Here is a 15680-nt window from a genome sequence, read left to right on the forward strand (position 1 = left end):
AAAAAAATCTCCTTTAAAAAAAATGTCTATAAAAATCACAAAAAAGAAGCCAAAGGGAGGGGGCATCAAAATTAAAAATAAAACATTTTCTATTAAAAATTACATTACATTAAAAAAGAGAAAAAAAATCATCAATTTTCTAAAGAAAACATACTGTAGGGTTGGAAGACATATTTTCTTAAAAATCCACTGCTAATGTTACATTAATGTAATTGAATTATTTTAACACAGCACATTTCCATGATTTCCCCAAAACTGTCAATGATTTTTACTACTTCCATTACTTTTCCAGGCCTGGGAAATGTGATTGTGAAACTCCATGACTTTTCCAGGTTTTCCATGACCGTGGGAACCCTGTGGCTGCGAGCGGAGCCGCGGCAGCCCGGACAGACCGACCTGTCCCCGGCTCTACCCGGAACCAGTCTGCAGACAGGAAACTACCATTTTAACGCTCCCAGCATCCGAGCAGCCGTCGTCCACAGAGGGGGGACACCTAAACCTGACACGGGGCGGAAAACAGCCAGCCGAGGCGGATAAAAGAAGGAGAAACACGACGGAAACAAAACAAAGGCGCCGTGCGGGAGAAGACGAGCAGCGAGCCGGCGGAGCAGCGCGACCGAAGCGGCAGACAATGGACATATCGGGCCTGGCCAACGGAAATAGTTTTTGTTAGAGCAGCTCCCGGGCCGATGGAGAGCCAGGCCTCTCACAGTGTTTTTCCATGGATGAAGAAAAAGGCCCCGCTGACAGGCTGCAGGGACCTCGCTCCGACGGCGCACTCTCTACTCGATGTTTTCCCACTTTTACCCCCGTGTTTGTGAGCTTTTTTCGCACCCAGCCGTCGGTTGCAACAAGGTAAAAAAAACAAAAACAAAAGCCGTTTCCAGCTCTGGTTTGTTGGCTAATTTGCTAGCAGCGAAGCTAACCGTAGCTAACGGCTCGGCTAAGCTGCTAAGCGGTGGAGATGAAGTTAGCTTCAGATTCGTAGATTTCGCTTCAGCAGTTATGTGGGAAAACAGGGTTCCCACGGTCCTGGAAAACCTGGAAAAGTCATGGAATTGGAAGTGTGGTTTTGGAAGGTCTTGGAACCATAACAAAGAACTAAGTTTGAAAGGCATGTTTTCTTATATTTATTTTTTGGCGAATTTTAATTTATAACTTGTAAGACATGATTGATTTAAAAAATGTCGGTGTTTTTTTCCTTATTTTTCAAAAAGATTTCGTTATGCAAAAATCATGATACCTGCATAGTCATGGAATGTGTAATAAATTAAATCATAATAAAGTTACACAGCAGCATTTTTTTAATTGCTCAAATTACAAGTGATGATTTCTTGTTTGTTTTTTTTTGTTTTTTTTACTAAATGTCGAGTTTTATAGAAAACTTAAAAATTGGCATTTTTTTTCCTTTTAAATTTTTTTTGGTAATGCTTATAGAGAAATTTTTACATATATATATTATATTTTTCGTTTTTTTTTTCTTTTCAGAAAATACTATTAGAAGGCACATACATAGTGATTTTTTAATAGTGATTTCCTTCCTTTATTGGCCATTTTATAGATGATGATGATGATGACTGTTGTTATTGTTAATGAGAAAACAGGTGGACGATTTTTACAGTAAATCTAAATATTTTGGGCGACCTTTAGTTTTTGTTTATTGTTTTATTAAACTTTTGAAAGACATGTTTTCTTGTAAATTGCAAAAATGACACTATTTATCACATGTAGACTGTCAGACCAGGTCCAAATATAAAACCACTGTACGGAGACAGATCAAATCTGAACTAGATTATCCCAGAGAGGTTATATATTATTGCAAATCCGTTTTTTATTTGTGAAACCTTTATTTCATTTGTGAAAACGCAAAAAAAAAAAAAAACCTGCTGAAAAGAAGAAACTACGATCGAAAGCTAACTTCAGTGTCGCTAGCAGCACTTTGCTATCCAGCCTCCTTTTATGTCCGTTTAGTTAAATATATCAACATTATAACGCGGTTACACATATTACAGCGCAATTTAAACCACTTTGGATGTGTTGGTGATTATGTGAGACACAAAAGAGCGATTTTACCACCGTTAGTGCAATATTTTTGTCAGTTTGGTTAGCCCGCACAGTGATTGATGGATGCTAGCAGACGTTTGTGGACAGTGATGACAGTCATTTGTATCCGTCTAACCTGCTCGGTCATCGGTGCATCTGTTTCAGGCTGTCGACCTGAAGTCACCGGACAGAGCAGACAGTCCGCCCCCCTCTCCTCACCCCCAACACCGGGGAGCTCCAGACCTGTGGATCAGCCGGTAAGAGGGAGACAACATGCAATCACACTCCTCCAAACAGTCAAAATAACCGTTAATTAGCTTCAGTTTGTCACTTGTGCTCTGCTGCCAAGCTGCTCTGTACTGCCCACATTAAAAGTTTGGCTTTAAAAGAGATTTAGCTCTTTTTTAACTTGTGCACATTTCTATAAAGAGTATTTTGCAAACATTGATGTAAAATCAGCAGACACCACTGACTGTGAGTGAGCGGAGAAAGTTATTTCCAGCTAAGATGCACCATTTTTCTTGAAATCTGAAAAAGTTCCTGCTTGTGCACAGTTTTACAAAGTTTACCTGTGCATCAGTTAGATTAGTGTCTCTGAGGGGAAATTCGTTTTGCAGCAGTAGTCAACAAAATCATATCCAATCAGCATTATAAAATAATACAATGAATAAATGTGAGCAGGGATGGGTTGATACACAATTTGATCAAGATAATAAAACACCAACAGTAAGTAGGTTTTGGTGAATTTCCACAGCTGTGCACTCAACAGTATAAGAGACTGCCAAAACAGGCCACACATGCACTGATTTTTAAAAATGCAAAAGATCTTACCCACGTATTGTCATATTTTTCCCTTTTTTTTGTTGTTTTTCACTTCAAAGGATGAACACTAAAACAAAACGTGGACAATCAGTGATGCAAGAAAACATTTTGATTCTTAACAAAATGCTGGACATATCTGGTGTTCAGTAGCCGTTAGTTTGTTTGTTTTCTGTTTGTTTAAGAAAACACATTGGTTTCACCTTGTAATGTCTACTTGGTGCATGTCAAAAAACTGCATGATTTTCCTGCCATTGCGGTGACAATGAAAGTCAATGAAAAGTGATCTTGCTTGATTAACCCCCTGAAGCCTGGACCAACATAAGTTTTGTTGTGCTGCGCTCAGACACCTTTTACAAGCATTTAAACCTATGGAACCAGAGAAAATTAATAGTAGGTAATGAGCAACGTAGCAAAAAATGTCTAGAAAATTGAGAAAAAAGAAAATGCAAAAGTGACAAGAATAAGACTTGAAAATAAGCTCTTGGGAGATTATTAGATATTATCAAAAATAATGTATTATTTTGAAGGTCATTTTCTTCTCCCCATCTTGTTTTATTATTTTTTTTGTGTGAGCTTATTTTCAAGTAATTTTCTTGTAATTTCTTGTTAATTTTTGGGCCATTTCTTGTTGCTCATTGTGTTCTTTCCATGTTTTTGAAAAGAAATCAAGCCAATTTTCTTAGATTTCAAATGGTTTAAGAATATTGTGTTAACTTTATATTATATTTTCAATCACAAGCCGAGGACCAGAGTTGGCCCCCGGCCAGACTGTGGACATAACTGTAGTAGAGCATCCTTCAAAAAACCTCTATGTTACAGAGCTGCTTTCCCTAAAATAAAACCAAAATCATGGGATATTTCTAAAATCACGACATTAAAAATAAAAAAAAGCAAATAGGTTTTGAAAAGTATATTATTATTGCACATCCAGTTTGAGCCCCGCTGCAGCAAGTTATTCTTCATCTCACATGACAACTTGACAGCTCTGTAATTGTTTTCGTCATCAGATTTCTGGGAACTGAAAACAGAGTAATAAGTTGAGAGACTCTGCTGTGCACAGTGAAGCTGTGATTTGACAGTTTGTGCATTTTTCACATGTTGGATGAGAGTCACAGACACTTTTCATCACAGGGAAAGGTGTCTGATAAACACATGTTTCTAAACTCATCAGTTTATTTACTGCTGCAGACGAGTGAGAAGCTTTGCTGTGATTGCTGATTCTGAAGCGACAGATAGCACTGGTTTAAAGGGATTTTCTTCAGAGTAGTCTTCGACCACAAGAGCTGCCACAGATCATCCTAACAAATACACAAAATTCTGTTATTGGTCTCTTAATTTTTCTAGATAATAATCACTCAGTAATTATGTTCACATGTACAAAATGTTTTGGTTTATGCCCTTTATGGCTAGTGAAAATAAATATTCTGCTTATATTCTTGTTCATATGAAGACATGTGTACTCCATTTAACACTTTGACAACTGGGAAAAATGGCTTGATTTACTTAAAAAACATGGGAAGAAGGCAACAAGCAACCTAAAAAGAAAGAAATGAGCAAGAACCTAGTAAACACAAAAAAGAGATAATTACCTGAAAATTAAAAAAAATACAAAAGCGCAAAGTACAAAACAAACCAAAGAAAAGGGAAAACAAATCAAAGATAAGATGAATTCAAGCACATTTTCCAAATGCATTGCATGCATGAGTAAAAGAAATGCTCCTAAAACCCAGATTAGATCGGGATATCCCAAATGTCTTAATCAGATAATGCTGTATTCTCATAATTCAGAATATCCAAAAGGAATGAGCTGTTTATATGACTCGTATCATATTCTCAATATTGCCATATGTAGAATAATAGTGGCATGAGTACTTAGAAAAGTGCTATCTAAGTCATAACTGTTGTTATTATTATTATTATTATTAATAGTAGTAGTAGTAGTAGTAGTAGTAGTAGTAGTAGTAGTAGTAGTAGTAGTATCAGTGTGCATATAAACACCCAGAAATAATATGCATGTTTTTATGTTTTGATGGCTATGGGTTTAAAAATTACAATTTAAGTAGGTTTGAGTGGTGAAATTCTTGCACTATGAATGTAACAATTTTATTTCCAGTGCATTTTAGACGTATTGTTGGAGCTGAGCTGGAAATTCCAAGTTTAAACAAAAAGACACAATCTTGCCAAAATGTATGCCGTATGCAGGAACACAACCAAAATGATCAAAAAACTGCACCAAACAGTGTCTAAGGGTTAAAGTGCAGTGTCACAACAAAGCGGGGTTTCAGCAGATCTGTAACTAAACTGGGTGCCTTTTATTTCAGGCCGTCCCAGTTAGACAAACTGGTAACTGAGCAGAATTTTGATTACAGCTGTTTTTTTGTTTTTTTCTTTGATTGCTTTCATGCACTGATCAAAAGTAAATTCACAGAGTCAAAACACGTCATAGAGACTGTGAAACAGAAGCCTATGTGGACCAAACTGTGAATCAGTTTGCACTGATTTCACACAAAATGCATTCAGTGTCACATTTTCCAAAAAAACATGAACTTTTGTCTCATTCATACATCATTTCCTGCAAAGTGATTTATAGCTGCAGCAAATCACTGTGAAAAACAAAAGAATAGTGGCACATTTTTGCATTTCTACAGTACCCATATTGAAATATAGTTCAGCATACATGTGTATTACAATTATGATATTGTAATATAAAAAAATACTCTGGAAATTAATTGAGAAATCCATACAACTAGCAGATGAGATTGTCTCTCTGCTTTTGGATAATCCAGTTACCAGACAATCAAAAAACACTTCATCATATTAATGCAACAATCCCGGCCATTCCATTATTGCCAGGAGGAGTATTAATCATTCATTAGTGAAATTATAGACATTTGTAGAAATATGTTTGTGCAGAGTTTGAGGCTAAAAGGTTTTTTTAACATGTATTTGTTAAAAGAAAGAGGTGGAAAACAAATCTCAGTTTATGCAACAGGTCGACATTCAATCGTTATACTCACAGTTACTACAAGCGTGTCATATGTAAACGTATAACCGCGTGGACATACAGAGACAGTACGTTCCTGTAAAGTACACAAAACAGCCCCTCTCCCACTACATAACATACATACATATATATATATATATATATATATATATATATATATATATATATATATTTTTTTTTTTTTTTTTTTTTTTTTTGCTCGGGATAATCAAAAATCCTTATTGTTGAGCCCTGGTTTTGGGAGGTGAGATTCATTGTTTGACCAAGGTACATGTTGATAATACAGACTGTATGATGAGTTTTGAAAAAAGTGGATTCTTGCCATTTGATTATTGTTAGCAATTGAGAAAACACAAAACTTGCTCTTGTAGCTGGAGAGCTGCAGAATCTTGTTCTGTGGTTTCAGTTTGGAGTGTGTGACTTTGGTTAAAATTATAGTTGACAAATGTTTGTTTTGTCAGTTTCTTAAGCATACTGCTGCTGTGTCTTGTGCCAAATATTTCTTTCTTCCTCGAGAATCTGGTTCTTAGAATCATCCCGGGATCCGATTTTATTAGAAACAGCGAGTGTTTGTTTTTATGGAGGCCTGTGTGTGATGAACAGAAGCATCTTTCTTCTCGCGTCACCATTTGTTTGTTTGGCCTTGTGGTTCAGCTTTCTAACAGCTACCTCTCTCTTAACAATCTTGAGTTTTTTGAAGAGCATTTCACACACAAATAGACACACAGAGCTTTCAGTAACAGCAGGTTTCAATATAGTTCAGACAGAAATCAGATTAATTTATGGCTTTTTTTTTTCATTCCGGCTGTAATTTGAAGATTCCTCAGATACAGGATCAGCCTGCGTAATGAGTCCCCCGTGTCGCTCTGCCAAGCTTCAGACTGTACGCAGATGTGACGGCACACACGAGGATGTTTGGCTTCTCTGGTTTCTGTCTCAGGGGAGAGCAGTTCATGCCGAGCGCTCTGTGCAAAGCCAGAGGAAGGTCAGAACTGAGGGCAGAGTTAACCTCAGTCTTTTACAAAAAAGGATTTGTCACCAAGGCACAACTGACACACAATTTTTAAAAAAACGTCTTTAATTGTTTCTGTTCAGGGCCTTCGTGCTAATCTTTTGGTCTGGAAACAAAGCGTTATCTCGTTACTTCCAGTGAGCAAAAAACAGAGGGAGTCATTATTTAGATTTAAATTAAAAGTATTCAGATGACGGAGATTCTGTTAAATCAAAAGATTTTTGTGAAAAAAGCAAGCTTGTTTTTATTACCTAAAATTTAAAACAATAAATTAGTCCTTTATTACGCAGAGATTGCACCACTAAGTCCCATTTTTACGCCTCCTTTGCATTTTTAAACAGAAGCAAACATGCCTCTCCAGTGAGCGATTTTTAGACAGCGTGCTGGCATCGCAGAAGCAAAAGAAGTGTGTCGGATATGACGTGTAACACAAGAGCATCAGCCTCTAGTGTGACATACAGGCGTCTGCAGTGCTTTATAAACAAAAACAATCATGCTCTGTATATGGCGGCTGATCTCGTCATCTGCTCGGAGGGTAAGGAGCTCCCCCGTTTCATTGTTTTCTTAATTTGCAGACGTTTGGTCTCCTTTAAATTAACTGTTAGTGCTACTAAAGACTTTTATATTAAGATTGACGACGTGCCCCCAGTTACACCTGCAATGTTTGAGTGAGACCAAAACGTCCAGGATATGGCCACTGCTGTCTTGCGTTGGCGATGTTACAGAGGGCCGGATTCTGCACAGCAGCGATCCCAGAAGTGGTGGATAATGAAACGCAGACAAAACGTCACACCTGCCCCTCATCCCATCCTGCTGGCTGTCCCTTTGACACAGACACCCTTTCAGTGCTGTTACTGCCTCCCGTGGTGAGACAACTCCATCCCCGTCATTCCTCGATTGTACCTTTTAAACAGAACGGCGAGGTGGCAGAACGGCGCAATATTCCCACATCGAACAGGCGGTGTAAAGTGGGCTGCTGGTTGTGAAGTCCTGTGTTCCTTGATGGGTGCTTCATGTCGTGACCCACTTTTGCATGAATACATTTTCCCCCGACCAAAACATAATCAGTGCAGTTAATTAAAAATGTCAATCTCCAAATATCAGGTTACATTTTTGACTGAAGCAATTCTCTGAGCTTGAATGTTGATTTCTCAGCAGCCTGTTTTCCTCTCGCACACAGACACTGTCCACCAGACCACCTTTTTTATCTGGCATTTAGCTGTGTGTGTGTGTGTGTGTGTGTGTGTGTGTGTGTGTGTGTGTGTGTGTGTGTGTGTGTGTTGGAGGCGACGGGCAGCCATGTTCTCCAGCAGGAGCTGGACAGGAGTCGTGTGGCATTTTGAGCCACCGCTCTCATTTCTGTCCCCTCTGTGGGCTCCGTCTGTCGCTCTCACTGGTGTCTGTGCAATCAAACGCTACGCTGAAACCGTTTTTGAAGCAGAAGAAATCCAGTGTCATGATTCATTGTTTTGATTATTGCACAAAAATGATTCAGAAATGGAAACCAGGGAATTTAAGCTGCATTTCCATACACTGTTTAATTTCTGATATCTTTTTTAATTTTTTTATTGCGAGGGTCTGAAAATCCTTTTTCAAATTGAAATGCTTCACATATGGGGGGATTTAAACACTTTGACCTTTCGGTCGGGGGGTTGGGTGGCGCTCATTGGTATCAGTGTCACTTTTTCATTTTTTGTTTGATACCAGGCCCTAATGTTAACATTTTCTGTGGTCACTATGTGAACTATACACATTCAAATATCCAGAAGAAGAAAACCGTCTAATTGTACATCTTGCAGCACGCCTGTGTTCTTATTTTGGATATTTAAAAGAATGAGGAAAACACCTTGCACAAAGTCGAGCTCTGAGTTTACAGCAGCTGATGGTTCATTGGGTTCAGGCTGGCTGATATTAGAAAGCGTGCTGAAGAACAGCATTTTACCAGGTTGAACAAACAATCAAACGGCAGAGCGCTGTCCAAGATATCCACAGATGTACAAAAATACTTTTCCTGCTCGGGCCTCTGAGTGGGTTTTCAGTTGGAGTTGGACATTGTCAACATGCGTGTATTTGTAGCCAAAATTTCAGAAGTCGTGACCACGGTTTGACTTTATTCTCTTGAAAGAAATATGTCTTGAAAAATAAATACATGAAAATACCAACCATTTGAATAAAAGCAGAAAAAAATCACCAGAAACAAAAAAACACAGGAGCTACTGACAGTCTCACAGATAGTGAGCATTATAGGTTTTTTTTTATCCTCTTTATCCTCTTTTTTTTTTTTTATTAAGACACGGACATAATATAAGTCAAACATTTTATCTTCTCATATACGTTTTTCTGTCTCAAAGCAGCACCACAAAAGTAATGTCACTCCTGGTTTCAAAGGGTTAAATCATCAGTACTGAAGCTCCAAAGAAATAAAAACTGCCAAAATGTGTTTATCTTTGGCTAAATCTTGTGTTTAAACTAAGATGTTTATTCTGTTCCTTTTCAGACATGCAGCATCTGTTTTTTAGGCAAAAAAGCAGAGTCGCTGAACTCTCTCTGCCGAAAGTGTTTCGCTTCTCTGCTCTGAATCAACTCACTCAATCACCGACTGACATTATCATCTCTTTTTCTTCCTCCTTGTCGTTGTTCAGGATCTCCAAAGAACTCCATGAGGGGGACAGAGGGGCAGTGAAGCAATGTTTCTCCCTCCACTGAAATAACGGACACACTCCATGGGACTGCTGACCTGATTTTTAAAAAATCAGCGCCTGGTTATGGAACACTTCAAAGAAACACTACAGACTCCATTTTTTAGTACAATTTAGTTTATCGCCTATTTATGACCCTTTTTTTATAACATCCAGAAGCACTTGAATGCTTCATTCTTAAATGGAGAGTATTAGAAAGACATTTATGTGACAAAAACTAAAGCATCGGCTTTCGGTGGATTACAGCGAAAGTTTGGGGACTACCTCTGAAAATCCCGTCTCATCACTTCGACAGGAGGTCGCCGCTGTTTCCAGCGATCACAGGCTGAGTGCACGTGGCAGTTGTGGCTACGTGACACTTTGCCACAGCTGTTTTGGGAGATGTTCCAGTTCAGCAAGTACCCCATGGACATTTTGGAGATGCTAAGTGGACACCAGGCCCACCAGTTCAAGGGCCTCGGACTAGAACGCCAGCTGAGCCACCAGCAGCAGGTCCAGCTGCAGCATCAGCAGCAGCTCCAGCAGCAGCACCAACCCTCCGCTGACAGCTCCGGGAGCCTGCTGTCCGGCCTGGGCCTCGGATCCCTCCAGAGCTCCCGCAGCAATGCCTTTGCCGACTCCTCGTCGTTATTCGCCAAAATGAGCGCCCCTCCCCCATCCATCTCCCACCAGAGCCAGTCGTCGTCCTCGTCTCACAGCTCCAGGAAGTCCAGTAAGATGAGCACTAGCAGCAGCAGCAGTAGCGGGAGCTCCACCTCGGGGTACCCCCAGTTCCTGCGGCCTTTCCACCCGGCTGAGGCGGCGCTGGCTCAGGAGCAGCTCCACTCCGGGATGGGACGTTTTGACTTTGCCGGAAGCAGCAGTGGAGGAAGTGCAGGGGTCATCGGCGGCGTCGTCACACCCGCGCCCCCTCCTCCACCGCTGCATCCCGGCCTCTCTGTCCCGCAGCCCTCCACTGGTCCCCCGTCGTCCTCGCCGTCTCCCTCCACTTCTTCATCAGCCTCCAACAACCCCTCCAGCAGCACTGCGGTCCCGTTAGTCGGCCAGTCGGACCCCCGCAGCCTCCACCAGCAGTTCAGCTGCATGCTTGCCGCCAACCAGTACTTCCTGTCCGGCGTCCCCACCAATAGCAGCCTGGAGCAGTTCCTCGTCCAACAAGGCACTCACAACCACTTGGGCTTGGGTCTGAGCCAAGGGGCCAGCGACTCAAACTCGGCCCTGGCCCCTCCCCCCGCCCTCCACTCCTCGCACAGCCACAGCCACACAGCTCCGCCGCCTCAGCAGCAACAGCAGCAGCTGACCCCGCATGCCTTATCTCACCCACACAGCCACACTCACCACCCGCACCCGCTCCACCCGGCCCCCCAGCCCGCCCCACTGGGTGGCTTTGATTTCCAAGGCATTCCTGTCCTTTCCTCCAACCAGATAGCATCACTAATGCAGCAAGAGGCCGGCCTTCCCCTCCCCCTCCCCCTGCATCTGTCCCTTTCTAAAGACGATGCAAAGACAGGTGACTCGTCCTCGTCGACTTCGAGCGGAGGAAGCAGGAGGAAGAAAGCGATGGCGGGCTACCTGCCTCAGAGGAAAGCAGACAGCAGCAGCCACAGTCACAGCAGCCACAGCAGCAGCAGCGTCACTAACTGCCACAACAGCAGCTCAAGTGGGCACAGTCAGAGCTCCTCGTCGGGCCTCGTGGGAGGAGGATCCGGGGGTGTCGGGATAAGTGGCATTGGAAGCGAGCCACCTCACTCCTCTCTCCTCTCATCGTCCTCACAGCAGCGGTCATCCTCCTCCGTCTCTTCCTCCTCGTCTGCCCCTCCCACATCTAACTCCACCTCTGTGCTCGTAGCCAATGGGAACCAACAGTTGTCCAAATCACAAGATAGTAACAGTTCATCCGGCCAGCCCGAACCGGAGCCCCTTTACCACTGCGGTGAGTGTGGTAAAACCTTCACCCACCTCTCCAGCCTCCGAAGGCACCTCCGCAGCCACGGCTTGACACCCGAAAGTCAAAGCAGGAAGTCAAACTGTAACTCCCCGAGCCCAGAGAGGATATTCTGCTGCGGCGAGTGTGGGAAGAGATTTAAAAAGAGGGGTCACCTCATCCAACACAGCGTCACCCACTCCGAAAACCGGCCGTTTGTCTGCAACATCTGCCAAAAGTCCTTCAACCGGCGAGAGTCGCTCACGAGACACGAGAAGATTCACGACGAGAAGCCTTTCCGCTGCCCGGCATGCGGACGGTGCTTCCGCGAGAGCACGTCTCTTCTCAACCACGCTGCTTCAGGCGCCTGCGGGAAACCTCCCCGGAGTTCAAAAAACAGAGCCAGCAGCAGCGGGAGCGGCGCGTCGTCCAACCCGAGCAGCAGTAAAATGGCGAGCAGCGGAGACAGGGTGGGAATCCCCAATGATGGGGCAACAATGGCTAACGACAAGTATGCAACAGATTATTCCAGAAATCGCTACCAGAATCAGTCGTCCTACAACAGCGGGGTCGAGGACTACAGGCGATCGCAGTCCTCGTCGCTGTATTCCTCAGAGAGCGCGCTCGCAAGTGAAATGACCAGCCAAACTCTGCGAAAGGCCCCTTTAGCCCCAACGCTTCATCCCCACCCACAGAGCCAGCAGCACCACCACCACCAACAGCCTCAACAACAGCCACACCTCCCTCTCTCCTCCCTGTTGGATGATTCGGAGGATGAGGTCACCAGCAGTGCGATGTCAGCCATCGCCGCTGCAGCCGCCGCCTCTTGTGATATAAACACAGAAAGCCGGGAAGGAGAGAGACGGGATATTATCGGAGGCTTGCTGGGAGGGTTGGGGTTTAACATGGGTGGACCGTCATCCACGTCCAGCCTCAACGGTTCCACCATCCCTCTGACGCACCCGAGCCAGCCGCACTCGAAGCCTCGGCGGCCGAGGAAACCCCGAGAGAAGAGAGACCCAAATACCATCGTCAGGAGGAGAAGGAGCCCCGCGCCTCCGGGCGACGGCTCAGAGAGGCCGTACAGCTGCCAAATTTGCGGCAAACGTTTCAGACGGGCGGAGACCCTGCGGCGCCACAACCGCGTCCACACGGGGGAGAAGCCGCACGCCTGTGATGTCTGCGGCAAAATGTTCCGCGAGCCGTTCCACCTCACCAAGCATCTGACCGTGCACTCGGGTCAAAAGAACTACAAATGCAACCTGTGCGGGAAGATGTTCGCCTATGCACAGAGCCTCGTGAGACACGGGAAGCTGCACAGAAAAGGGGAGATCGACAGCCAGGGGAGGAGAATCAAAGGTGCTGCTGCTGCCGCCGCCGCCGCTGCTGCCGCCATCAGTCAAGTCACCCCCTCGGGAAACTCTGACTATTTCTCATCCTGCTCCCAAGGTGAAAAGTCTCCGACGTCTGGCACCCCCTCCCAGAGGCTTTACACCTGCACGGTGTGCTGGAAGTCATTCCGCCACTACTTCCACCTGACGGCGCATCAGCAGACGGTCCACGGCGGCGGGGTCGGGCTGGAAAAGTCTTTTCGCTGTGAAGTTTGCGGTAAAGCCTTCGCCTACTCCAACAGCTTAGTGCGCCACAAGCTGTCCCAGCACGGCATCGACCGCAACGGCCAGCGTGTAAACCAGTCCCAACCTTCCGGTTACTCGCCGCTCTTCTATGACGCTGGATCAGGGTCAAACTACGCCGGGTCGTCTCACATGCAGCAAGGGGCACCCGGGCAGCAGCAGCAGCAGCAGCAACAACAACAGCCACCGCCGCCGCCACAACAGCAACAGCAACAGCAACAACAGCTGCAGCACCCTTTTCACTACCGCTCAAAAAACTTCCAAAAACGGCATGGACAGACAAAAAAGCAGAGAAAAAAAAAACGGCGGGTGGTGATCCACAGCATCATGAGAGATGGGAAGCTGGTGGGTGTCCCTCTAAGTAAAGACACCCGCAGGAAGCTGATGGTTCTGAGGAAGCGGCAGGGCAAACTACAGGCGCAGCTCAACAAAAAAAAGCTCCTGGCGCAGCTGAGGATGAAAGGTGGCATCATGAAGGTGAAGTCGTGGTGCGGCGGCGCCGTCAGAGTCACCGGGCTCACCTCCATGGATGTCCCCATCAGACGCTTCCCCTGCCCCATCTGCCCCAGCGCCACATACGCCAAGAAGGGCTCCCTGCTGCTCCACCATGCCATCAAGCACCCGCCGAGAAACTCAGGCCGCTACGCCCGTCTGCGATGCCAGGTGTGCGGGAGACGCACCAGCTCGTTACACAAAGCCTTGAAACACAGGGGCCAGCATCTCAAACAGGCCGCCTTCCAATGCCACAAATGCCGACACCGCTTCTGGAACCCGCGGCTCCTGGCCCGCCACAAGTTCTGCTGTCGGGCGGCGGCCGCCGACAGGAACTGGGAACTGCTGAGGATGAAATCACCATTGTCAGATGGCGACCACTCGCCAATCCAGCCGGCGGTCCCAGTTCTGCCTGAGAGATCAACAGTTCTGACTGAGTACAGTCAGTGAAACACAAACAGTTTTTTAGACTAGATTGTTTTGATGTTTATTTTTTTTAAATAATCCGAAAAGCAAGTTTTTAACAGAACAAGACGGGAGAGCGGGGACTGTTTAGTGTAACTAATATCCCCACGCCGCTCCCGATAAATCTGCAATCCTAACTTTACTGCAGCAGAGGTGGTTCATAAATTAGTGGACTTCAAAAGGCCTAAAATCAGAACCACGCTCCTTGCCTGTCCCCCTTTCCTCTGAGGTAGAGGTACTCTAGACCACGTGACTATTTTAGTAGCACCTGTTTGAAAAATGCATTAATCCTTTTCCGCCATATTTTATTTTTATTTTTTCCATTAGCAGTGTTTGCGCATAAATACGGATTGGATGCCTATCGTAGAAGTGAGGTACCTTTTTAGTACCAGTTTATTTTTTCAAAATGGTCTTCACATTATTCACAGTTAATCCGTATAGTCCGTGTCTCTTGCTCTGTATGTGTTTATTTGTTACCCCGGTGGAGAATCTCTCACTTTTTATACCGAGATCTGCCCTCAACGTAAATAAATCTTTTAAGGAAAAAAGAAAGGAGGAGAAAAAAGGTAGTTGAAAGCGACTGAAAAATGAGCTAGGACAAAACAGAAAAAAAGTGTTGGTGACCTTGTTTTTAATGTACACTACTTTTGTCATTTTTTAAAGAGGCGTGCGTAGAGAGAAAACACGACTCAAACTGTTAATGTGTTCAGGATCTGAAAAGGACAGAAATAACCGGAGTGTACTGTACAATTCGTATTATATTTTATTATATATTGATTATTTGCTGTTTTTTACTCCAAGTATCATTTCTTTTATCATTGTTGGTATTGTATGGGTGGGAGGGAACGAGTCGGGGACTATCTTTGTAAAACAGCGGGACGAGTATATGTATCGATGTGATATTTTTTTCCCCCTCCTTGTACCCCCTTTTACCTGCTCCCTCATTGCCACAGTTATGCCCAATTTTTGTAACAAAAGCGTGTACACATAGTTCATTACTTAGGTCCTGTCCAGACGTGTTTTTTCTTTTTTTTCTGTAAAACTAAAACATGTAATATTATTACTAAATTACTATCCTTTTCTTTGCCTAAAAGTGAGTTGTTGAAAACCCTCAAATAAAAAAAAAATGAAATGGTACTGTTGGTTTAAGTGTATGTTAAAAACTGTCTAGTAGTTGGAGATAATAGTGTTTATATTCAAGCTTTATTTTAGGTCATAAAAATACGATTCATGTATCCTTAATTTGCTGGAATTTTTCCTGGATTGAACTGTAATTTGGTGCTAATTGTATGGAAAATAGGATTTTACTTGAGAGAAATGTTTAATTTAAAGCTGCTCCAAGAAAAAAATCAATTTTTAATTTATTTAAAATACATGACTTTTCATCTGACAAAAAAAAATGTATATATTAATTTCCAAATTTCAATTTTAGCATTTGAATATGTAGATAAACTTTTAACTCTATGCAAGTGTCCACTCCGCTCTCATTTTACTGCCGATGTCTCCGCCACTGTCCCCTCTTACTCTCTGCCAGTGTCCGCTCCGCTCCTTCTCTCCGCAGGTGTCCCCTCCGCTCTTACTCTCC

At 43.8% G+C, this 15680-nt stretch overlaps 1 protein-coding gene across 1 annotated transcript; it reads left to right on the forward strand.

Moving 5' to 3' along the window:
• Positions 1-417: 417 nt before the first annotated feature.
• On the forward strand, positions 418-15231 carry znf865 (zinc finger protein 865). Its single transcript, XM_042506264.1, has 3 exons — positions 418-855; positions 2209-2300; positions 9524-15231. Exon 3 carries the CDS (start codon positions 9962-9964, stop codon positions 14078-14080), a length of 4119 nt encoding a protein of 1372 aa, XP_042362198.1. The 5' UTR covers positions 418-855; positions 2209-2300; positions 9524-9961; the 3' UTR covers positions 14081-15231.
• Positions 15232-15680: the final 449 nt, after the last annotated feature.

This window comes from Plectropomus leopardus, chromosome 18 (genome assembly GCF_008729295.1).
Source record: "Plectropomus leopardus isolate mb chromosome 18, YSFRI_Pleo_2.0, whole genome shotgun sequence".
In the NCBI taxonomy this organism is placed as follows: Eukaryota; Metazoa; Chordata; class Actinopteri; order Perciformes; family Serranidae; genus Plectropomus; species Plectropomus leopardus.